This window comes from Callionymus lyra, chromosome 19 (genome assembly GCF_982586985.1).
Source record: "Callionymus lyra chromosome 19, fCalLyr1.hap1.1, whole genome shotgun sequence".
Lineage (NCBI taxonomy): Eukaryota > Metazoa > Chordata > Actinopteri > Syngnathiformes > Callionymidae > Callionymus > Callionymus lyra.
In genome coordinates this window covers 4,820,578-4,845,903 of record NC_141836.1, presented here as the reverse complement: position 1 = coordinate 4,845,903, position 25,326 = coordinate 4,820,578, and the positions used below count along the sequence as shown (strand labels likewise).

At 40.1% G+C, this 25,326-nt stretch overlaps 2 protein-coding genes across 6 annotated transcripts in view; both read left to right on the top strand.

Moving 5' to 3' along the window:
• The first annotated feature begins 481 nt into the window (after nt 1-481).
• On the top strand, nt 482-23,446 carry LOC148059087 (potassium voltage-gated channel subfamily KQT member 2-like). Of its 5 annotated transcripts, XM_087782372.1 has the most exons (17): nt 482-802; nt 7,608-7,698; nt 7,763-7,889; nt 8,977-9,152; nt 9,317-9,442; nt 9,504-9,614; nt 9,681-9,776; nt 9,835-9,929; nt 11,684-11,743; nt 11,839-11,868; nt 12,984-13,037; nt 14,442-14,647; nt 15,506-15,523; nt 16,861-16,966; nt 17,051-17,182; nt 20,418-20,511; nt 21,076-23,446. In XM_087782372.1, exons 1-17 carry the CDS (start codon nt 528-530, stop codon nt 21,901-21,903), a joined length of 2,625 nt encoding a protein of 874 aa, XP_087638498.1. In that variant the 5' UTR covers nt 482-527; the 3' UTR covers nt 21,904-23,446. The 5 variants fall into 5 exon arrangements, with proteins under 5 accessions (XP_087638498.1, XP_087638500.1, XP_087638501.1 ...); XM_087782374.1 differs by lacking the exons at nt 12,984-13,037; nt 15,506-15,523 and adding an exon at nt 15,321-15,368; XM_087782375.1 differs by lacking the exon at nt 12,984-13,037 and having other exon boundaries at nt 483-802.
• A 382-nt stretch (nt 23,447-23,828) lies between these two features.
• The window catches only part of LOC148059086 (neuronal acetylcholine receptor subunit alpha-2-like), a 35,480-nt gene continuing 33,982 nt past the window's right edge, over nt 23,829-25,326 (top strand). Inside the window, exon 1 of the mRNA XM_087782377.1 lies at nt 23,829-24,019. The gene's annotated coding sequence lies outside the window, so the exon portion shown is untranslated. The remainder of the gene's footprint in view (nt 24,020-25,326) is intronic.

The following is a 25,326-nucleotide window of genomic DNA, read 5'->3' as shown; positions in this document are numbered from 1 at the left end:
GTGATATTTATATTTGTTTTAAAATTCCATCTTTGAATTCTTTAAATACTTATGTTATAATCATGGCTTTTCTTCTGATTATTGTTACTTTTCATCTAGAGATCTTACAATTTCTATGGCTTTTATTTGAACTTTCTTTTTGTTATTTTGTTAATTGCCATGTTTAAGTATATATAACTATTGATTCTTTTATCGTTCCTGCTCTCGCCATGATCGCCGTGTATAACCAGTGAACTCATGTAATATGATTTCATACCATATGATATCATCTGCTAATAATGACATATTGATCTTCATCATCGACTGAGTTCAGAGGTCACGCCTGGAGGCTCCTCCTCTTCCTCTCACACCAGCTCCAGATCGGATTACAAGTGCTGGTGATCAGATCAGACCCAGACAGGAGTAGGAACCGGTCCCCCTCCGTCCGGAAGTTGTGAAGCAGAACTCCATCATCCGCAGCACACACACACACACACACACACCGCCGGTGACGATGCAGGACCACACACTCGTCTCTCCCCGCTAGGATGGTGCACAACGGCGGGGTCTTCCCGGCCCATGCCGGGGAGAAGAAGGTGGGCTTCGTGGGTCTGGACCCGGGGGCTCCGGAGTCCAGCCGGGACGGGGCTCTGCTCATCGCCGGCGCCGAGAAGCGAGGCAGCATCCTGTGCAGACGCAGACCCAGCATCTCCGGCAGACCCCGACCCTCCAAGAAGAGCGCCAGCTACCGGCGGCTGCAGAATTTCCTCTACAACGCGCTGGAGCGGCCGCGAGGATGGGCGTTCGTGTACCACGCTTACGTGTGAGTGTCTTCTCGTGCTGATCGATCACTGATCACTGATCGATCACTGATCGTGTGAGGCTGCGGTGTCACTCTGGCGGATTTAAGTCGCAGTCTGCACACACACGCGCGCACACACACGCACACACACATGCACACTCGCAGAGTCCTGCTGCAGCGACGGTAGACCCTCAAGACATCTGGAAGATTCCAGATGTTAATGTGTTTTTATATTAAATATGTAGATGTTATATGAAGATTTTCTTTTAATAAGTCATTTATTCATTTGATCATTTTTATTTTTCTCTCTGATACACGTTTGTATTATTTTCTTTTTTAACTATAAATAAAGTTTTGTAATTATAAAATATATTTGATATACTTAAATTAAACTTGTATTCAAGACGAATATTAATTATAAATTATTTATATATATCTATCAATCTATCTATTAAAATGTAGTAACTCTTTGTATTCATTTAAGTTATTTACAACCCTTTTTTTTTTTACATAGAATGCAAAAAGTGTATATTTGATTTAAGATTTTCTTTTATTTTGTATATTTATGTATATTTTGGTAACCTTTAACTTTTTTTTTACAGATCGTAATAACTGCAACTTTTAAAAAGTTAATAAATGAATGTCTTTATTTAATTTGTATGAATTTAATTATTTTAACTGCTAGCAATGCTAAGCATTATGAACTAAATAATTTCTATTTGTGCACATTTTTGTGATTCTTTATTTTTTTTTAAGGCCTGATACCGGCAGCTGCTTTGCTCATTGTGTAACAAACGTAGCTTTCAAGCTTCAGGAAGTTCTTGGTTCAGATCTTTGAGTAATTATATGAGTGTATTAGACAAGATGGTGCTCACATGCTGATCCCTTGTAAAAGCTGAAGATTGGTTGTTCAGGCTGACGTAGTTGTGGGTCAAAGAGTTGTTTAATTCAGATCCTGTCGTAGCCAAAAAAAAATGGCGGCAGCATTAAGTAATCTACCGTTCACAGCACTTCCCCCCCAGGAGAGACGCCCCAGAGCCCAGAAGTGATTCTGTGCTCCGAGCCGGACTCTTGCAAGCTTTGGAGGATCCTGCTAAAATATTAACAGCTCATTACAAACATGACGTGTGCTCACTATTTCAGGACGAGCCACCATATCTGGGCGGAACATGAGCTGACTCAGCGTCGCTATGACGAGTTTTCGTTCAATAATGATGCGAGTCTGACGGATCGATGCCAGAAACTGATCCAGTGAAACACACTAGTCCTGATGAAACGGCATTAAAAAAATGATCTTGCCTCGTGGCCTGTTAGCTTTCATGCTATCCTTCTCCTCCAGCTGCTCGTCTTCTCACCTGTTGGTTTAAGAAAATGAATCCTGTTGTCATGGTGATGTTGTTTCCTCCAGACTGCGCCTCGGAGCTCGTTTTTTAATCTGTCGCTTTTTCATTTCAGGATGAAGGTTAGCAACATTATTGTGTGACCTCACGATGTGCAAGAATAGTTGCTGATCCAACACTTGTTTGTGTTCACTGTTGTGTAGTCAAGGTTATTCCTACCAGCCTGAATCAAAGTGCTTTCTTGGACAGTTCTGGATGTGATCCATCAGGTGGTCCTCGCTTTTGTAAATCTTTGTCTACGCAGGCTTCAGCTGCATCATGGGAGTTCCTCTTGTCTAAAGAACATGCTTTTTTTCTACATTAACTCAGAATGTTCTGTGTGAAGCTAATATCTCTGGCTACTCTCACACAGTTTAAATATTGTGGGAGATTTGAATAACATTAGCAAAATTGGTTAAAATCAATAAGAAGGCTTTTGATCTGTTGTCTCTGCATGAGAGCGGAAAACAAATCAGGCGAGCAGGGTTGAGACTGATGAAAGTGCTCAGGTGACGACAAATAATGAGTCTTTTATTTATTATTATTATATTATTTAACTTCATTAATGTGGAACTCTGCAGTTAATTTTCCTCTCCTGGGGTCATATCTTTAAGACATACAGTATATACAACATTTATATAAGTTATATAAATATATAGTATTAAAGTATTAATTATTCATCCAACATATGTGGTGAATTAAACAATTACATTAGAATTAGATTTCCGGCAATATTAACACGATAACCAATCAGAATGTAGAGAAATGGTCACATGTTCACATCAGCCCACGAGTCAGGCTACAGTTAGCTAGAGCTAAGCTAAGTACAAACAACGTGAATGTATGGAGCACAGAACAAAAATAGAACAACTTTTAGTATTAATACTGTAGTAATACGTTTTAGTATGGAAAGTGTGAAATAAAAACGAAGAGCTGGCTGTAAAATACGTTAAAAAGCGGAGGTGTTGAAGCTAGCATGATGTGAAGTCCATAGTAAGTATTTTTTTTATAAATACGTTTTATGTCTCTTACTAGTTGTTCAACTTTTTACCTTTTATTTAGATTTACATACTGAAATAATAAATATACAGCTTTTTCTGCTAATACAATTTGAGACATTTATGAATTACACAGCACTTTGGTTCATTTAAGATGCTTTCCTGTATAGATTGCATTTTAGATTTACTCAAAAAAGGTTAAATTATTTAATTAAAAAGACTAAAGTTTCCAATTGAGCTAAGCAATGTGTCGGAACAAATAACTTGTCTCCAGGTGTGACTCTTTTACGTTTACATATGTTTTTCAACAAAACTAGTTAATGAGAAATTGTTTTCCTCATGTATTTCTTTTCTGTATGATTCTGTTCCCTTATTTTTTTTTTTAACCTCTTTGTCTAGAACCTTCCTGCGCTCCGTACTCGTCGGCCCATTGGAAATGTAGCCGCCGCACAAATCAGGTTTGAGCAAGGTAGTGCTGAGCAGTACGAATCGATGTTTCTTTATCTGCAGCTCCGAGCTTTTCTGTCCCTCTGCTCCGAGCTGGATCAATAGTCTTTTTCATGCCATTTAGATTTACACCATCGAGTCGTGTTCTTGTCGGCCTGTGTTAACAAATAAAATGAAGCCGTTCTTAAACTATGAGCGTTAACGGATGTTTATGTGGAAAACCTTTTGGCCTCACGTTAACCGCCTTCTATCACAGAATATCGAACCATGTGGTTTGTTTAGTCAATCAGGAGAAGAGGAATATTAGGGAGGACGGATGCAGAGAGAGCGCTGGAACAAGGATGTTGAAGATGGTTCGATCTAGAGAGCACTTTTTCCTCTGATCCTTGAGTCAAACATGTTCTCAGGGTGATCCGGTTGAGTCGCACTGTGCCGCTCTTGAAGTTGGATCTCGCTGTGACAAAGCAAGCAGGAGTAATCGTGAGTTTGTTTGGAGGCGGGTCAGTCGGAGGTCGTCCACGGCAACATCTGGGGCATGTGTGTGTTTTTGTCTTCTCGTCCATCATTGATGACCGCAGCAGTCGGTACATGTCGGGATGAAGTATGTTCCACGTGCGCTCGGCAGCTTCTACGACACCATCTAGCAAACTTCAGGGGCAGAAGATGGATGCTGTCACGCCAGTTTGACTGAGCCGTCAATCATGTTTTGATCAAAGGAATGGGATCCCACTGTAAAATCTTTTGGAACATTAACGTTCCTTTATTCTCCTCAAACCTCCTTCAGCTCGTCCAGAGGCACCAAGGTCAGCCTGACAGTTGAATGACAGGCGATGGGAAACACCTCAACTGGTTTCCTTCAATCTGGATGAGACGCTTTTCTACTCTGAGTCTCTCCTGGATGATAAAAAGAGTAAAGAAAACTCTTGTACTGAAGTCATTCCATATCTGCTGACCATAGGAATTGAGGTCCAGAAAGTCAATGGAAACGTTTGCCTTCTGGCTCAGCTCTTTCATCATCCTAAGATGTTGCACTGTTCCACCGGTCCATTCTTCCCTCACTCATAAACACGACCTTGAGACACTTGAACACAGTTGCTATCTTCCTCCTGAGAACCATGGTCTCAGACTCTGAGAGACAGTGACGACCTCCTGAGGACACTAAAGATAACATCCTCTCTGCACAGAGAAAGTGTAGCCAGAGCTGTCAGAGCCATCTAAACTAGTACTGAATAAGAGGACCAGTTTTACAGTATCACAGTGAGGAGGGCGACTCGATGAACTCTAATTGAACGTTTGGCAGGAAGCGGCGACTATCTGAAGCGTAAAATAATTTTATGTGACTCGGTGCCGAGCTCATCAGAACCTTCTAATGGGGGGATTGTGGCGGAAGCTGCTTCTGAAATTAGATTCTACCTTCACAGTTCTGCTCAGTCACGTGTGAACCATGTCCAGTAAACAATAGGCATCACACCAGTGGTGTCTGAGGGAATGTCATTTTCTCCGATGATGTTCTCTCTCACACCAAGTGGATGATAAATGAGCATCAGCCAGGAGCCTCTTTTTTAACCTCTGCAGTGCACCAGTGTTGGGTTTCATCCCGCTGCTCTCCATTAGCTCCTCTCTGGACTCCTTCCAGTAAATCTATTTTAAAGAAAACCTCAGCCCGGACTCTTCCTCCGTGTGACCATTCAGGACGTGAAAAGTTAAGCTGATGGCCTTTTGTTCATTTCTTCTGCGGCTGCAGATTGATGTTCCTTCCACTCCCTTCTAATGTTTTTACACTCAGGAAACTTCACACTGATGCTGAAATACAACCGCAAATGGTGTGTTTTTTGAGAGGCTGGAGTGTAACTTTTGTGTCTCTCCTCCACTAACGGTGTAAAATAAAATAAAAAATGGATTAATTTCAATATAAATATATTTATTTTCACGAAACCGTATATATATAAAACACAATGTACCTATTCTTTCAAATAATCATATCGAATTTTTATCATAGTTCTTTAGATTTCTGTAGATTTTTTTGTTTCCATTAAACTTCAGCTAGTTCCTCCGCAGTTAAAGGAACAATTAAATCCCGTAAGATCTCAGTGATGACTAAGGACGAGAGGATACAGTGACTCCATTAGCTTTTAAAGCTGATTTTTGGACATATTTTGGTTTGAAAACAAATGAAAGCAGTTACGACTTCGACAAGAGTCATGTGGTCTGTAAATACTACAACACCAGAGTCAAGTACTGGACAATACTACACATATATACTTGTTACTACACTATCACAACACTAGAGTCAAGTACTGGACAATACTACACATATATACTTGTTACTACACCATCACAACACCAGAGTCAAGTACTGGACAGTACTACACATATATCCTTGTTACTACACTATCATAACACCAGAGTCAAGTACTGGACAATACTACACATATATACTTGTTACTACAGTATTTCAACACTAGAGTCAAGTACTGGACAATACTACACATATATCCTTGTTACTACACTATCACAACACCAGAGTCAAGTACTGGACAATACTACACATATATCCTTGTAACTACACTATCACAACACCAGAGTCAAGTACTGGACAATACTACACATATATACTTGTTACTACACTATCACAACACCAGAGTCAAGTACTGGACAATACTACACATATATCCTCGTTACTACACTATCACAACACCAGAGTCAAGTACTGGACAATACTACACATATATACTTGTTACTACAGTATTTCAACACTAGAGTCAAGTACTGGACAATACTACACATATATCCTTGTTACTACACTATCACAACACCAGAGTCAAGTACTGGACAATACTACACATATATCCTTGTAACTACACTATCACAACACCAGAGTCAAGTACTGGACAATACTACACATATATACTTGTTACTACACTATCACAACACCAGAGTCAAGTACTGAAAAATACTACACATATATCCTTGTTACTACACTATCACAACACCAGAGTCAAGTACTGGACAATACTACACATATATACTTGTTACTACACTATCACAACACCAGAGTCAAGTACTGGACAATACTACACATATATCCTTGTTACTACACTATCACAACACCAGAGTCAAGTACTGGACAATACTACACATATATACTTGTTACTACACTATCACAACACCAGAGTCAAGTACTGGACAATACTACACATATATACTTGTTACTACAGTATTTCAACACCAGAGTCAAGTACTGGACAATACTACACATATATCCTTGTAACTACACTATCACAACACCAGAGTCAAGTACTGGACAATACTACACATATATACTTGTTACTACAGTATTTCAACACTAGAGTCAAGTACTGGACAATACTACACATATATCCTTGTTACTACACTATCACAACACCAGAGTCAAGTACTGGACAATACTACACATATATCCTTGTAACTACACTATCACAACACCAGAGTCAAGTACTGGACAATACTACACATATATACTTGTTACTACACTATCACAACACCAGAGTCAAGTACTGGACAATACTACACATATATCCTTGTTACTACACTATCACAACACCAGAGTCAAGTACTGGACAATACTACACATATATACTTGTTACTACACTATCACAACACCAGAGTCAAGTACTGGACAATACTACACATATATCCTTGTTACTACACTATCACAACACCAGAGTCAAGTACTGGACAATACTACACATATATCCTTGTTACTACACTATCACAACACCAGAGTCAAGTACTGGACAATACTACACATATATACTTGTTACTACAGTATTTCAACACCAGAGTCAAGTACTGGACAATACTACACATATATCCTTGTAACTACACTATCACAACACCAGAGTCAAGTACTGGACAATACTACACATATATATGTGTTACTACAGTATTCGATACATCACAATATATCGTTAATGTACATCGTAAGATTGTTGACGACTGAACCCTCTGGTCGTCCCTCAGCTTCCTCCTGGTCTTCTCCTGTCTCATCCTCTCCGTCTTCGCAACCATCAAAGAATTCAAGAACAACTCTGAGAGTGCCTTGTACATCCTGGTGAGTGCATCGTCTGCCTCCACAATCTCTTGCCAGAGGGTTTCTAACACTTGTCTCTTTTCAGGAAATTGTGACGATCGTGGTGTTCGGCGTGGAGTACATCGTGAGGATCTGGGCGGCCGGCTGCTGCTGTCGCTACAGAGGATGGAGGGGCCGACTGAAATTTGCAAGAAAGCCTTTTTGTGTCATAGGTGAGGAAGGAAAGAGCTGGCGCAGACTTTCATTTCCCCTCAGCACAAAGGTCATTAATCTTTCAACACATCAGTCAGCGACCCCTTTAGACTGACTCGCATGAAACATGCAGACACAAGCATGTCAACAAAACAAAGGTTCTGGAGAATGAAATTAAATATCTAAGAAAAGATTTAATTATATTATCGGAGCCATGAGAATATTGAAAGTTTGAATTTAAATGATTTCAACTTTGAATTGTTAATGTTGTTTTTAAATACATATATGTATATACATTGTCACAGTCAGTAGTCAATAATTTCTATTTAGAAAGCTTCACTCTGTTTTGATTGGATAATTGAATTCAGAAAAGGAATGTACGCTATAAACGTGTATATAAATGTATACAAGTGTATTTTTTAATATTTGAAATAATGTTTTTCTTTTTACACATAGAGTTGGATATTTAATTCAAAAAAATGTTTTTTTTAAATAATTATTTGATTTAGCTGATTGATTTGCAGCCTTTTAAATTCAATTTAGAAACGTATAATAGTGACACCAGACGAAACCAAATAAGTACGGACTCACTTAATCTCAGCCAATCGTGCCTGATGACCACTCGGCGATTTAATTTGCCATTTGAGACCAATGGTAGTTTTACAGCTTAGTGTAGTCCATTGAAAAAGTGAAGTGGCTCAGAAATCAATTAAATGAGTCTGGTGAGATGGTTAGTATACCAACATTTTTATATTGAATTTATAATAAAAAGATAAAGATATTTAGAATTAGTTTATCAAACTCCATGTTTAAAAACAAATTAATTTATAGGATATTCTAATTTGTATTTTTTTTTAATGCTAGTTAAATGCTTAACATTCAAGTAAAAAAGTTTCAACATTTGTAAACTATAATTCACTCATTCAGTATCCTGATATACTTTATTTAAGCTTTTTCAATCACATTGTTTTGTATTTAGTGTCGTCACAAATGATGAGGTTTGCTTTGTTGCTCCAACAGTCTTAGAATCTAGAAAGCCTGCAGGTTTCCACCAAATGGATTTTTTTTTTTAGAATCTCTGCTCATCGAGTCTCGTCTTCTCCCCAGACATCATGGTGCTGATTGCCTCCGTCTCGGTGCTCGCGGCCGGATCTCAGGGGAACGTCTTCGCCACCTCGGCAATCAGGAGCCTGAGGTTCCTGCAGATCCTGCGCATGCTGCGCATGGACCGGCGCGGCGGCACGTGGAAGCTGCTGGGCTCCGTCGTCTACGCTCACAGCAAGGTTGACTCTTCATAGAGACTCGTAGCAGACTAGCGAGAGAGGAGCCAGAGCTCAGACGTTGAGGGAAATAAAAGTGTTTATGAGCTGCTGTGTTTGCAGCCGAGCAGGTTTCTTATGATGTCGTGGCACCAGAGGGAGCTGACGTTCATTTCATCTCTGGCCAGGAGCTGATCACGGCCTGGTACATCGGCTTCCTGTGTCTCATCCTGGCCTCCTTCCTGGTCTACTCGGTCGAGAAAGAGTCCAACAGCGAGTTTGAGACGTACGCCGACGCCCTCTGGTGGGGCCTGGTGAGTGAAGGTTGGGTTGTTTTTCGGAGCTGGATGTTGACGTAAAATGCTGACTCGGCAGATAACGCTGACCACCATCGGGTACGGCGACAAGGTGCCGCAGACGTGGAACGGACGACTGCTGGCCGCCACCTTCAGCATGATCGGTGTGGCCTTCTTCGCTCTTCCTGCTGTGAGTTCACGCCAGCGCAGTCTTGAAGGAGGCATGGATGGGATTTGAACCCAAACTGTCTCGCAGGGAATCCTGGGTTCTGGTTTTGCCTTGAAGGTCCAGGAGCAGCACAGACAGAAGCACTTTGAGAAGAGACGGAACCCTGCAGCTGGACTGGTCCAGGTCTGAGGTTCACAGAATCGAACTGAAGCGAGACTCTTGCTTAAACTCTTCTGTCCAGGCGGCGTGGAGGTTCTACGCCACCAACCTCTCCCGCACCGACCTGATGTCCACCTGGGACTTTTACGAGCAAACTGTGGCTGTTCCCATATACAGGTGAGTGGAAGCACCACAGCGTGAGCTATATAACGATACAGGGTCTACGATACAATATATTGCAATATATTTGAATACTGTAGTAACAAGGATATGTTTGTAGTATTGTTGAGTACTTGCATCTGGTGTTGTGATAGTGTAGTAACAAGTATATATGTGTAGTATTGTCGAGTACTTGACTCTGGTGTTGTGATAGTGTAGTAACAAGTATATATGTGTAGTATTGTCGAGTACTTGCATCTGGTGTTGTGATAGTGTAGTAACAAGTATATATGTGTAGTATTGTCCAGTACTTGCATCTGGTGTTGTGATAATGTAGTAACAAGGATATATGTCTAGTATTGTCGAGTACTTGACTCTGGTGTTGTGATAGTGTAGTAACAAGTATATATGTGTAGTATTGTCCAGTACTTGCATCTGGTGTTGTGATAATGTAGTAACAAGGATATATGTGTAGTATTGTCGAGTACTTGACTCTGGTGTTGTGATAGTGTAGTAACAAGTATATATGTGTAGTATTGTCCAGTACTTGCATCTGGTGTTGTGATAATGTAGTAACAAGGATATATGTGTAGTATTGTCCAGTACTTGACTCTGGTGTTGTGATAGTGTAGTAACAAGTATACATGGGTAGTATTGTCCAGTACTTGACTCAGGTGTTGTGATAGTGTAGTAACAAGTATATATGTGTAGTATTGTCCAGTACTTGACTCTGGTGTTGTGATAGTGTAGTAACAAGTATATATGTGTAGTATTGTCGAGTACTTGCATCTGGTGTTGTGATAATGTAGTAACAAGGATATATGTGTAGTATTGTCGAGTACTTGACTCTGGTGTTGTGATAGTGTAGTAACGAGTATATATGTGTAGTATTGTCGAGTACTTGACTCTGGTGTTGTGATAGTGTAGTAACAAGTATATATTTGTAGTATTGTCCAGTACTTGACTCAGGTGTTGTAGTATTTACAGACCACATGACTCTTGACGAAGTCGTGACTGCTTTAATTTGTTTTCAAACCAAAGTATGTCCAAATATCAGTTTTAAAATCTTCTTTAGTTCACTGTATCCTCTCGTCCTCAGTCCTCATGCAGGATTTCATAGTTCCTTCAGCTGTCGAGAACGTAATGACTGCTGCCATCTAGCGTCCAGAAGTTTAATTGCAAAATGAACAACCTCCATGATTGTTTGTACGTAAATTGTGAATAAAATAAATAAATGTATATTTTTTCAGACTTTATTGAAATGTAAACCATCAAAGAACTATAAAAGAAAATGTGAACATTTGTATATATATATATATATTTGTAAATGTATATATAATTGTATTTGTCCATTTTAAATCGATTCAGTGCTGTTGAATATCAAAACAGTGATAATCAAAAATATTACCGTAAGTGTATCGATATTTTCTCACAACCCTAGCGTGACCTTTGCTTACTCAGACCCGTCAGTCAGTCATTGAGTGACATTTAAGTCAATTTAATTATTCTGCTGTGAAAGGTCGTCTCTGCTCATGTGGGTTTTGTTCTGGAACTCTTAACATTATTGCAAACAACTGACCAGCATCATATTTCTCTGCCGGCTCTTGGCACTGATGTTTTTTAAATATCCATCACAGGCAAACTGTCCAGAATCCACTTAGCCTGCTAGCCTTCAGATTTAATGAACGTCCACATGAATCAGCAAATGAAGCAGCTGGCAGAAAAGATTTAAGAAGTCTCTTTTTTTAAACTTTGTGCTGTTTTTTTTGCAGGATTATTCCTCCTCTTAATCAACTGGACCTGCTGCGGAATCTCAAGGGCAAGTCCTTCAGGTACAAATCAACAATGTAGCAACTAAAACACATGAACGTTTGATGTTTTTAATAACAAGTCTGAACAAATCATCTTTTTTTTTGTGGATTTCCAGGAAGGAGTCACAATCAGAAACATCTCCCAGGTCTGATACTTTGAAGTTCTGCGAGCTAGTTTCAAACTCTGCTATTAGCTGCTGCTGATGGTCTCTTTTTGAAGGAGTGTGTGTCCTGAAAGTGTGATGCAGTGTGTGTTAAGATGGAACATTCACACCTTGAATGCTTGCTCATGGCCTGTGTGATGATGTAAGAGCATCTTGCTTCATGGTCGCCTGACAGGGTCTGGACCATTTTGACTGTTGCTACATGGTTTGTTGTTGTTGAGGAGTTGCTCTTGTTTAAATTTCCTAGAACTTTATTCTGAAGGTTTTCACTGAACTGCTGGTTATTCTGTTTTGTTGTTTGATGTCATATTGGACTTTATTGCATTCTTAAAACGTGGCGTTCACGCGCCTCCTTCAAGAACCGCTTCAGTTGCACAGAGGCAGATCTGAGAGCAGCTTGAAACAGGACTCTGTTGACATCAGCTTCAGTAGATGATGTGTAGAATGTTTAAATTGCTGCATTAACTCCCACAGTTTTCACAAAAGAAACATGAACACAAAAGCTTTTAGCACTTTATTGTGACTCTTATCTTTGAACCTTGACATGTTTTTGTGCAGTATGTCCTCGAGATACGTCAGGGTTCCTTTGCTAATAGTTGCGACATTGGATAAAATAACACATGCATATAAATAACTGCAGTACTATATACAAGTAGTTATAAAATCTTTGCAATTTTTTCCCGCAGAGTCATTAAATCTGGCCTGCCAGATGGTTTGCTTAAAATCACAAGTAGATTTATGTTCATATGTTAATATAGTGACCTATAAAGATGCCAGTATTTAACATAAGATAAGGAACAGAGATCTTCAATATCAGTTAAACTGAGGTTGATTTGAGTTTTCATATTCCCTGTTAAAGACAGTTTGCTAAATATGAAGTTTGTTCAGTGAGTTCAACACCACTGAGTAAAATTGTCATTAAATCATTTAGAAAACGATTAACATTTCCACATAATACTCAAATTCTTGGGCCCGCGGGGAAGACTCTGAAAACATGATTGACAGTCACACTAAAGTGCTGCTGCCGCCAGGACGGCCCCTGCTGTTTCTTTCACTGCCACATTTACCTTTTGTGTCTCCTGTCGACGACGGTCCAGTCACCAAAACGAGCACAAAGACAGACTTTGCGGGTGCTGCCCCACAAACTTTAGGTACAGTTGTTGCACCGATACTAACAACTGCACTGCAAGTCTCCATCTTCACCTTTGACTCTTTCTTTGGTCGACCGATCACAGTGGAAGCGTTTGTGTTGTCTTTCGATTCAACCTCAAATTCCACCTTTTTTTATTACAGATTTTTTGTTTAGTTGAGTTTTGGTTTCTATGTGTGTTTCTCTGCTTGCTGGTTTCTTCCCCCAGTTAATGAACCGGTGGTGAGTTTATTATTTGCAGTTTCACGTCGCAGTCGGAGCGAGAATGTTGCTGATTCTTTTATGTTTGCATGACTTGATTTTGCATAGAGAGGATCTGCCACTCTTCCTTTTGAGACGTCACTTTGCTCCCCATGCATGCTAGCTCCTAGCTTCCGGCTGCTTGCCTGCACCACAAATGTTCGACGTCGCATCTGCTCCTGATTTGCTTTTTCTCGTGAGGTGAGTCAACAACTCATGTCTAGTTTCGTTTCACCTAAAGTTTTTTTTTAAGTGTAAAGAGATTTTGAGAAAATATTGACTTCAGTTCAGACTGTGTTGGAGGTTCAGCGAGATTTGTCTGGTTCTGTTCATAACCTTTACCAACGTGATGACTAATCCAGGGATGCAATGCAACAGTTTTTTGTTTTTAAAATTAAATTCAATAATTTTAAGGTTGCAAGGTTGTATTTGTTCATTGTTAATTTAATTGATAAATGGGAATATATTCAAAATTAGCATAGTTTGAAATTTTAATCCCAATCAATTAAAAAAATACATTTTATAAATTCAATATTTCTTCCATTGTACCCTTTCTAAATTCAATATAAATAATGTTTCCTTTTGTAAATAATTTAAATTAAAAATGGGAATATTTTCTGAATTAATCACTTTTTTTTTTTACTTCTAGAGTTTGCTATTTAATTCAGAAAATGTATTTTTGAATTATTGGAATTAGAATATTTCTATTATTATTTTTTAATATCCAGCCCTTTCAATTCAATAAAAAAATGTAAAATACAAAAGCGTAAATTAAAGTGCCAGCAGACAAGCACCGAGCTACTTGATAAATGATTTTCAAAGAATAAATGATTCAGCCAATCATGCGACGCGCAGACGATCATGTGACTATTCAATTTAAGGACCTGGCCTGCAATAAGTATGTATTTTGGTGGCTGTTTAAAAGTGGTAGCATTTTCAGAAATTAAACAATCGTTAAAGGAAATCAGCGTGAAAAAGGTAAAAGAATTGAGTGGTGTAATAGTCACTAAATGTTATTTATCGCAAAACTTAATAATGAATTGTTTGATTGTTGTCGCAGCCCTAGATTAACCCGGGACTTCTTACATGTAGCAGAACATTAATTCATGACTCTCCTCCAGCCCGGGTCTTCATCTCCCTGACAATAACCTCCTCCTGTGTGTAGTCGGAAGCCGAGCCTGAAGGACAAGGTGTTTCCGAGCCCGTCCAAGCCCCCCGTGGTGAAGAACAGAGCCCAGTCTCCGGGGGCCGAGGATGCTGCCGCAGCCAGCCCCGGCAAGGTTAGCAAGAGCTGGAGCTTCAACGAGAAGAACCGAGGACCCAAACACGCCTTCAGAGTCCGGGGCAACGCAGCGCGGCAGAACTCAGAGGGTGAGAGTGAAGTTGATCCTGTGGTTTACTTGATGTGAGACACAATGATATTGATGTGTATTCGATCGCCGGCATTCTGTTTACGATGACGGTACGACTGTCACGAAGCTCAACAACGAGTGTGAGAAACTAAACGTAGTTAAGGTGAACCAGTTAAGGATAAGTCAAACAAGTCCCTCATTAGAAATACATTTGAGATATAAATAAGAAGTCAAAAACCAACACACACTGAGAAATAACGGTCAACATAATATAGTGATATGTCACAGGGTCACACAAGGAGGCAGACATTATGTGTCGAGCTATGAAATGATGATTCTACAACGGCAAAATAATACAACAAAATAAAGTTATAATTAATTAAATGCTAGAAAAAACATTTGAAATGTATTTATTGTGAAAGATTCATTTACTTTAAGTCGAGTTTGTTGTTTGTTCAATCACTATATCTTTTTCAATAGATGATGTCTTAAACCTCTGCTAGACCCTCTTTTGACAGTTATTTTTGTCCATCATCTGCCTTCAAAATTGTTATGATTTTTATTCATACTCATGTTTTAAATGTTGCCTTTTTGATTGGTATTGATTTGATTCGCTGTTTTCCATCCGTCTTTAATGTCCAGTAACTGAACTTATTAGTGTCTCTCTCCTTCTGCTTCACGGCTAATAAAAGTGATGATTGAGTTGCAAGAAGACGACTCTGGAGCCAAGAGTTCACCAGGTTAGATTTAGGATGTGCATTCTTTAAATCTGGACGCCTGCCCACATGCTCCAGGGATCTACAGAGGACTTGCATGTGTGGAAGAGATTGTCCTCCTGCTGACCTCCATGTCTCCTCTCTCTCCTTCTTCTTTGCAGCAATTGAAGGTTTAATAAGTAAGATATGGGATGTTGTTGTTCTTTGGCTTCTTTATGGATATTTTAAGTTATCAACCGACGTTATAAAACCCTGCATGCACTGAGTCTGCAGAGATTTGTTCACTTGACATGAACCCAGACAAGGATATCATGACCGGTCTGTGTTTGCATGAGCAGCAACTCATAACTCAGTACTAGGTACTTCAAAACATATAAAACATGTATTTGTTGTTTCTGAATTAAAACGATATTCTTGCTATAACTCTTCAAATGGACCTATTCTCCACAACACCATCTCGGATTAATGTTAGACGAAGCTGAAACGGCATTCATTCGCTGAGCTAATGGCTACACTGGAGAAACACACTTCTTTTTCTTTTTACAAATACAAATCGGACGTCGGACTTAAAGAGGGGAAAAATTCAAAACTCCATCAAGGCTGAGGTCGAAATTAAAATTAAAAAACTAAACTTTTTTTTATTTAAACTCTTCCAAATGCAGAAACAAGATTCTTAATGACCCTAATTGTCAATGAAACACATCAACACATATTTTTTTCTAAAATTAACTAAAAAATACAACATAAAATACAATTATCAGAAAGTTAGGGTGCATGCCATATAAGCTTAAATCCATAATACATTATGAGTCACCGGGCCGGGATCCACAGAAAGTATAAAGAGATAATCTGAATATGTTAATTGTTTAATATATGATATTTATTAACTAAGTCCATGGATCTCTAAATGTGTCCATTTCTAAATCATTAAACATTTTCAATATCCTCGTATACTATGAAATATGTCAGTTTGTAAGTGAATGTTAATTTTTCAATTGAAAATATGTTTATTTTTAGGATCAATCGTCAGTTAACAGAATAAAAACATCTATCTAAACCTATTAAAACTAACTTTGATCGTGAGATCTCCAACTGTTGCTGTTCATGTCGACGTAGCCTCTGGTGCTGAAGCTCCAGAGGTCGTGGGTTCAAGTCAAGTGGTGCCAAAATCCAACAAATGAAGACGCAGACACACGAAACCCCTGGCTTTTGGACTGCATGTAGAGACCTCACTCTCCCTACCAGATTTTCTTCTTGGTGGCGCTGGTGGGAAGGGAGAACCTGTTTATTTTCCCCTTTTTTTAAATTAAGTTTTTAACCCGTCAGCACTTTCCTTCGACTCTGCTGCCAGTCCTTCTGTTGTTCTCACAAGCTCCCTGGGCTCACTCTCTGGTCAACTGGCTTTACACCAAATTAAGTTCTGCACCTGAGAGATTAGAGCTTCGCTGCTGCTGCGCTGCTGAGTGCAGGTCACGGACGTGCTCATGAACATCGTCCTTGTTTTTTTTATGTGCAGAGGCGAGTCTCCCCGGGGAGGAAATCGGTGACGATAAAAGTTGCCACTGCGAGTTTCTAGGCCAGGAGCTACCGGCGGGGCTGAAGGTCGCTATCCGGGCCATCTGGTGAGTTTTTATCTTCTCAAAAACGTCTCCACTTTTACGTATTTGGAATCACCCGGAGGTTATTTGATGAAGCTCCGTCCTCAGCATCATGAAGTTCCTGGTGTCCAAGCGGCGATTCAAGGAGTGCCTGCGGCCGTACGACGTCATGGACGTGATCGAGCAGTACTCTGCAGGTCACCTGGACATGCTGTCCCGCATCAAGAACCTGCAGTCCAGGCAAGTCCTGCGATCAACCCCCCAATGATGTTTTCCTAGCTACTGTCAGGAGCTGTTACCTCTGGATACACACATGACTCATACACATAAGACTCACATGACCGCTTGTTTCCCTGGAGAAGCTTCATGTGTTGTATTCAGATCAAGATGTCAAACTTCATAAATACATCACAGTATAATGACACACTCCTTTTTCCTTAAAATATGAAGACGTATCTAAAGATGGACAAAGCTTTATGTTGTTTTGTTTCGAGTGTTATAATGTAATCACTCTGTATGTCAGGGATGTCAAACTCAGTCACACACACTTTGTAGCAGCAAGTAGCAGAGTTTGATTATGATATTATTTTTCTAAGTCATTTCTTCTTATAACTGTTGACATATAATCTGTCCCATAGCGTTAAACTGGCATCTTTGCTGATCACTTAAATATTTTACTTTGATTTTGAATTATTGGAACCATCTGGTGGGCGAAATACAATAAGTTGTCGGCCATCTTGGCCCCCAAGTCTTGAGTTTTTATATTGTTTTATTTTTTTCTATTTTGTGTCTTCCCCCTGAAAGACTTAACTTCCCTCAGAATCGGTGTGAAGCTCTGTTTACTTATAACTATTACTTACTTACTAAAACATTAAACTCTTTCCTTTTCAAAACTAGTTTTTTTTACCATTATTTTTATTGAAATCTAATTTAAAATAACTTTTTATTACATTCACTTTTATAGGGACAATCAGTACTCAGAAATAACAAAACTGCAAAAAAAACTAACATATATTACAAAAACTGCAATAAATACTCACAGAAATGACAAAATGGCAATAATTACTTGCTGAAATTACAAAAACAGCAATAAATACTCACAGAAATTACAAAAACAGCAATAAATACTGAAAGAAATGACAAAAACAGCAATAAATAATCAAAGAAATAACAAAAACAGCAATAAATACTCACAAAAATTACAAAAACAGCAATAAACACTGACAGAAATGACAAAAACAGCAATAAATACTCACATAAATTACAAAAACCTTGGACGAAAGGCCTTAAACAAAAACCCTACTGTTATAATTAGAGACTCGTAATGAATAATAGAAATAAATACAAAATAATATTGTTTCTACATGACCTTTGAGGGCCACGTAAATATTGTTGAAGGGCTGCTCTTAATCCGTTAAAGATTTCTTTCCTGTTGAACAAGTGCTTCGACACGTCAGTCGTCACAACACTGTGATGACTCTGATGATTCTGAGCGTCCATCTTTATATACGGTCGTCAGTTCAGCACCTGCTAATATATTCCAACTGTGTAGTCTCTTGTGTTGTTGTGGTGTGTGGAATATATTCAAAGTGGCTTCATTCTGCATTACACTCATATCTCTGTGTGCCTCGCCAGGATAGATATGATTGTGGGGCCCCCGGCCCCATCTACACCTCGCCATAAGAAGTCCACTGAAGGTCCTAGGTTAGCTTGTTGGACTGCACCGTAGACCGAGTTTCTCTGAGCTAGACATGCTTTTATTTTGGAACCCCTGATGAGAGCTAGCCACTTCCTCAAACCATTGAATACCAAATGATACCTGCCATAATATTATGACCACGTGCTATGATGAGAAAAGTCAGATATGCCTCATGATTAGTCCTTAATATCTGTGTTTATATTGGGCTGCAGCTATAAAATCATGTATTAATCGAGGATTTTCACTATTTTACTGACATTACAACAGTTTAACGAGCAAACGTTATCCATAACAAACTTTCTACACATTCATAAATGCTATATGTTACAAAGGCAGCTTAGAACTCAATGCACATTGCTTATTTAGTTTTTTTATTGTAATATAGCACATTTAAATATTAATACACGCATAAAACATGCAACACAAAAATGAACAAACACAGAGAATATCTGCAATTAAACTAGACCGGTTTAATTCATTATGTTCTCTGCAGTTAAATAAACAAAGAAATCCTGTGAGATACCGACGATGACTGAGGACGAGAGGATACAGTCGACTACAGCTTCTTTTAAAGCTGATTTTTGAGCATACTTTGGTTTGAAAACAAATAGAAGCAGTTACGACTTCGTCAAGAGTTATGTTGTAAATTCTGCAACACCAGAGTCAAGTACACGACAATACTACACATATATTCTTACTACACTATCACTATGTTATCAATATATTGCAATTTATAGTATCGATTTCCTTCTATTTCCAGGTTCTTTCAAATACACAACCCTATAAACTACATGACATTCATTAGTCAGTAAAAATGTTTTTTTCCAGTGAGTATTTAATCACAAGTGTACAGCAGATCAACAACTCTTTGTTCTTTCAGCCTGAAAGTGTAAACAGTGTTTTCCTAATGAGATCAGTGGTCATAATGTTATGGCTAGTGTGAGAGTGAAGTGGCTGCGGCCGTCAGAGGTTTAGGTGCTGGATGCTATGAAGGTCAGAGGGAGAGCTCCCCCTGTAGGACATGATGGATATGGAGCATGCAAAGCATGTGAAGCGATGCATTTTGGGTATTGATCACACACACCGTCATACCTCACCCATGATCCTCTCTGTCATCCTGTCATGACGCATGTGGAAATTTGACACATAATTCACTCCTTCATTCATGTGCAGGACTTAATAAGTTAGTGCTGGGTGGTGCTCTGGTCCAGACATGGCCAAGTATGGAAGTAGGTGCTTTCAGGCTGTTAAATGGTTGAATTTAACATTTAAAATATTGAAATTATAAATATTATGCGACGCACAGACGACTGTTTGATCAAACACTATTATACCAACATTTTTTTATTGAGTTTAAAAGGCCACGAGTTAAAATGAATGTCGTGTTCAACTGGTGAAGCTGCCCAGCACTAAGAGATGCTGACTGGTGACTAGTGTCTGGACTGAGCTGCAGCCACTGGAATTCACATGTAACTGTTAACTGATGAGTTTCCTCTCAGTTATATTGCCGTCATCACCGAGTCTTAGTTAATGGAATGGTATAAATAATAGGGACTTCAATTCCAGTGGCTGGAAGAAATGCCGAGTCATGTTGAAGGTCCTCTGAGGAGTTGATGAATAAAAGAATAAAACTGATTTATTTCCTAACCTGAGTCGATTTTTCTGCTGCTGACTCGGCATCTTTTCAAACTCCACAAAGCACCTCAGACTCCACCGTCACGACTCGTGCATCTTTTCGTCTTTGGATTCTAAATGTCAACTCTTTACGAACCCCAGAGTGGACCAGATAGTTGGCAAAGGTGTTAAAGTGGACGGAGAGGCTGCCGAGGACCAGAGCATGATGGGACGTCTGGTCAAAGTGGAGAAGCAGGTGAGAAGGTTCATCAGCACCATCAGAGTATTGTGGGATCAAGTTTCAAATTCAAATGTTGAAACTAATGTTGAACTTTATCATTTCATCCTTTTAGTCAATCATTTCTATATTAAGAGGTTTAATTACTTTTTATTAATTTGTTAACTTCAATAATCCTTATATTAAAAGGTTGAATTTGTTTGAAATAATTGAATAAAAAGATTAAAATATTTTCAAAAGGTAGATTTTGATATTTTAATTTCTACAATATATATTTTTTTCTAAATTCAACATTTGTTGCCTTTTATATTCAATATACATTTAAATCAAATCAATATTTGTACAATAGTGACCACAAGAATTAATCTTTGATTTACACAAAGAGTTAAAATCGTAAGAATATTGAACTGTATTAATACACAAATTATTAAATTAAATTATTAAACAAATAATAAACAAATGTAACCTCTTTAGTAAATAAATTGGTGAATTTTTTGATTAAAAAAAATTAAAAATAGAAAGATTCAAAGCTTCCACATTTCTCTTTCCTTGAACTATGACTAACTTCTCCTCTGTTCTCAGGTGATCTGCATGGACAGAAAGCTGGACTTCCTGGTGCACATGTACGTGCAGAGGATGGGGGTCCCGCGCTCTGAGACCGAGGCCTTCTTCGGCTCCAAGGACCCGTACCCGGCGCCGCCTTATCACAGCCCCGAGCACACCAAGGAGGGCAGTGTGGATATCCAGCAGGAGCAGGACGTGAAGCTGTGTTCAGGTGTAGAAGTCCTCTGCTCCGACGGTTCGGCAGGGAAGAAAGACCCGTTACTGGGTCAGTCCATGCCGAGGTCCGCCGGGACCCCCTCTGGCAGCAACAGTCGGCCCTCCACCTCGTGGCAGCACCAGCTGCAGAACCCCCTCAGCCAGCCGGCCTGGAACAGCAGCGTGGCTAACACGCCGTCGCCAGTAGGGGGCGACCAGTCCCCGTCCCTGTTCCGCCTCCCTCCTCCGCCCCCGCCCGTGCACGAGCGCCCCTTCGCAGGACTCACAGAGAAGGACTCTCAGGGCCGGAGGCGCCACAGGAGGCGGAGGTGCCAGCAGGAGGCGCCGGCGGCCGAGAGCGACACGTCTCTGTCCATCCCGTCCGTGGACCACGAGGAGCTGGAGCGCTCCTTCAGCGGCTTCAGCATTTCCCAGGCCAAGGAGGACTTCTTCGGCCCGTCTTTCTTCGCGGGTCCGGGAGGAGGAGGAGGAGCCGCGGGGGCCACCGAGGCCCCCCCGCTGTGTGCCAGGGTGAGACCCTTCATAGCCGAGGGGGAGTCGGACACGGACTCGGACCTTTACGCGCCCTCACCGCTCTCTTTCACAGCAGAGACCACATTTGTGGACCGAGCCTGGCCCGGGACCAAGTAGAGGACAGAAGGTCAGAAAAGAGCAAGAGTTGACGACAAAAGAAGAAAAGTTAAGTGGAAAATATAAACCTCAGTCGCTTCTTCCTCTGCACTCCTGAATCAAAGGTTCTCACTGAAAATATTATTTTCTTTTGTCACCATGGAACTTTCCTTCTAACTCTGCTTGAAGACTCTTTCACTTTGTTAGTTGCAGTCGCCTGGTCTTTCCTAAAGAGGGCGCCATATTTGTTCTGAACTGGTCGGTACCTCAGTGGCCCTCTAGTCCCGGGACTGATGCCTCTGATGAAGCTATTATGACTAAGACTCGTTAACATGATGGTGATGTATTCACCCTTTAACTCCATGTTTACTCCTGCAGATATAAACCACAGTTTCAACAACACTTTCACTGAACATGGTTCACATCCAATAATACTCCCAACGACTCATCATGACTTTTATTTTGGGCAGGATTACGAATCTGTTTAAAGAATGTCACTGATTTCTCCTTTTTAAAAAAAAAAAAAAAAGTTATCTGGTCCAGACAACATTTTCCAAACACACTAGTGAAGTAAAAAACAGGCTTGAAATTCTCAGGAGTTACAATCACGTGAACTTTTTCTTGGTTTCTGTCAACCTCCTGCTCACGTCTTGTTTCTCCATTTTATGTCTTTATTTATCATAACTTAAGCTCTTTCTCGTCTCTCTATCGTCCTCAGTGTCTTCATCTCTGGCTCTAACCATACATCAGTCTGTTTCACTCTCTTTTCCACTCGTAATCCCTTCTCAAACCTGTCTGCACTCTCTTCTTCGCCTCCATATTTGTCCATTTCTTTCAATCGTTGACCTTCAAAAGCTCACATGTATTCTGTCTTACCTTCACAATAAACCTCTGAAGGGATGTCCACAGATAGCTAGTACAATACCGTGACGTTACAAGGGTGAAAAGAAAAGCAGATCTTGCTTTGGTGTAATCTTCCCCCAATAAAAATCTTTATTTCAAATAGTTATACTTAGAATAGAGTCTGGTTGAGCTCCTCATGCAGACAATTGAGTTAAAAAATACGACTACTAACTATTAGCTTTAAGAAGATAATACCTGGAGGAACTCCTGACTAACAAGTAAGTCTCCAGCATGGCATGTTATGTGGTGTTAAAGTATGAAAAACTCCCTTTTCTTTCTTTGAGGAAACATGACTGATGCATGAGTTATTCAGGTTATATTTTTCAAACACTGAATCTCCCCTTTAGAAGGAACACAGTCTCACTCCTGCCTGCCACGGTCCAGTCATGTGTAAATATAGATTGATGCAATAAAAACGGAGGCAATCGAGAACCGTCGGTCAGACTAAGGCCTTAATTTTCCTGAATCCCTTCTTTTGTAAGACGTAGAAAAGTGCTGACGAGGCAACAAGCATGAGAGGCATGAAAATAATCCGAGCAAATAATCCCTTTTTTTAATCTCCACATTGATGTTGAAACAAACCTGTTGGAATGTTTTGTAGAATATTTTACATTTCATCATGTAGCTGCACCTCAAGTCCAGAATAAAGGTTTCTACGTCATGAAGTTCTCCGGTTTCGTTTTCTTCGTGGGTGTAATGACTAAGATCTGCCGCTAGAGTGCAGCCATGCCGCATCTCACTCTGTTCTCTGTTGCTCAGGCCTGGTCCAAATGGGTCGCTCAGAGGTCACAGAGGTCACGGCATAATCCTGGACTCAACACAACAGTGTGTCCGCTTTCATCGGCCAGAGGTGAAATGTGATTTCTGATCGAAGATCTTGGGTTCTTGGGAAGAAATGTGGGTTTTTCCCTCAGAGGACATGAGCTGCATGGACCACAGTCTCACTCACAGCCTCACTCACAGCCTCACTCACAGCAGGGATCAGCCGCTGATCAACGGTCAGATCCACGGAGGCGTTGGTGACCTCACTGTGACCAGAGCTGCCACAGGGGGGTCAGCAGGCGCCACAGCAGCCAGCGGTGTCAGGTAAACACTGTTGTTTGAGCTGCAGGAACACATGAAGCTTGTTCAAATAAACCAGACAAACCTGTGTCAACACTGACTTCAGAGCAGCCACTGTGGTTCCTCTCAGCTCTTCTGCTCACAACCTTCCTCTGATGCCAACGTCAACCTGGTGAGGTCACATCCCTCCACCTTTTTTATCTTCATCCATCCCTCCACCTCTTTATCTTCATCCATCCTTCTACCTTCTTTATCTTCATCCATCCCTCCACCTCTTTATCTTCATCTATGCCTCTATCTTCTTTATCTTCATCCATGCCTCCACCTTCTTTATCTGCATCCACCCTTCTACCTTCTTTATCTTCATCCATGCTTCTATCTTCTTTATCTTCATCCATGCCTCCACCTTCTTTATCTTCATCCACACTTCTACCTTCTTTATCTTCATCCATGCCTCTATCTTCTTTATCTTCATCTATCCCTCCACCTCTTTATCTTCATCCATGCCTCTATCTTCTTTATCTTCATCTATGCCTCTATCTTCTTTATCTTCATCCACCCTTCTACCTTCTTTATCTTCATCCATGCTTCTATCTTCTTTATCTTCATCTATCCCTCCACCTCTTTATCTTCATCCATGCCTCTATCTTCTTTATCTTCATCCATGCCTCCACCTTCTTTATCTTCATCCACCCTTCTACCTTCTTTATCTTCATCCATGCCTCTATCTTCTTTATCTTCATCTATCCCTCCACCTCTTTATCTTCATCCATGCCTCTATCTTCTTTATCTTCATCCATCCCTCCACCTTCTTTATCTTCATCCATGCCTCCACCTTCTTTATCTTCATCCACCCTTCTACCTTCTTTATCTTCATCCATGCCTCTATCTTCTTTATCTTCACCCATCCCTCCACCTTCTTTATCTTCATCCATCCCTCCACCTTCTTTATCTTCATCCATCCCTCCATCTTCTTTATCTTCATCCATCCCTCCACCTGCTTTATCTTCATCCATCCCTCCACCCTCTTTATCTTCATCCATCCCTCCACCCTCTTTATCTTCATCCTTCCCTCCACCTTCTTTATCTTCATCCATCCCTCCATCTTCTTTATCTTCATCCATCCCTCCACCTTCTTTATCTTCATCCTTCCCTCCACCTTCTTTATCTTCATCCATCCCTCTACCTTCTTTATCTTCATCCATCCCTCCATCTTCTTTATCTTCATCCTTCCCTCCACCTTCTTTGTCTTCATCCTTCCCTCCACCTTCTTTATCTTCATCCATCCCTCCATCTTCTTTATCTTCATCCATCCCTCCATCTTCTTTATCTTCATCCATCCCTCCACCTTCTTTATCTTCATCCATCCCTGCACCCTCTTTATCTTCATCCTTCCCTCCACCTTCTTTATCTTCATCCATCCCTCCACCTTCTTTATCTTCATCCATCCCTCCACCTTCTTTATCTTCATCCATCCCT

Excerpts from the sequence above, each read along its gene's own strand:
- LOC148059087 (XM_087782372.1), top strand. The coding sequence starts at position 528 with ATGGTGCACAACGGCGGGGTCTTCCCGGCCCATGCCGGGGAGAAGAAG. Across the intron at positions 11,744-11,838 it reads CTCAAGGGCAAGTCCTTCAG|GAAGGAGTCACAATCAGAAA; the intron begins GTACAAATCAAC and ends GTGGATTTCCAG. Across the intron at positions 13,038-14,441 it reads TGCTGCCCCACAAACTTTAG|TCGGAAGCCGAGCCTGAAGG; the intron begins GTACAGTTGTTG and ends TCCTGTGTGTAG.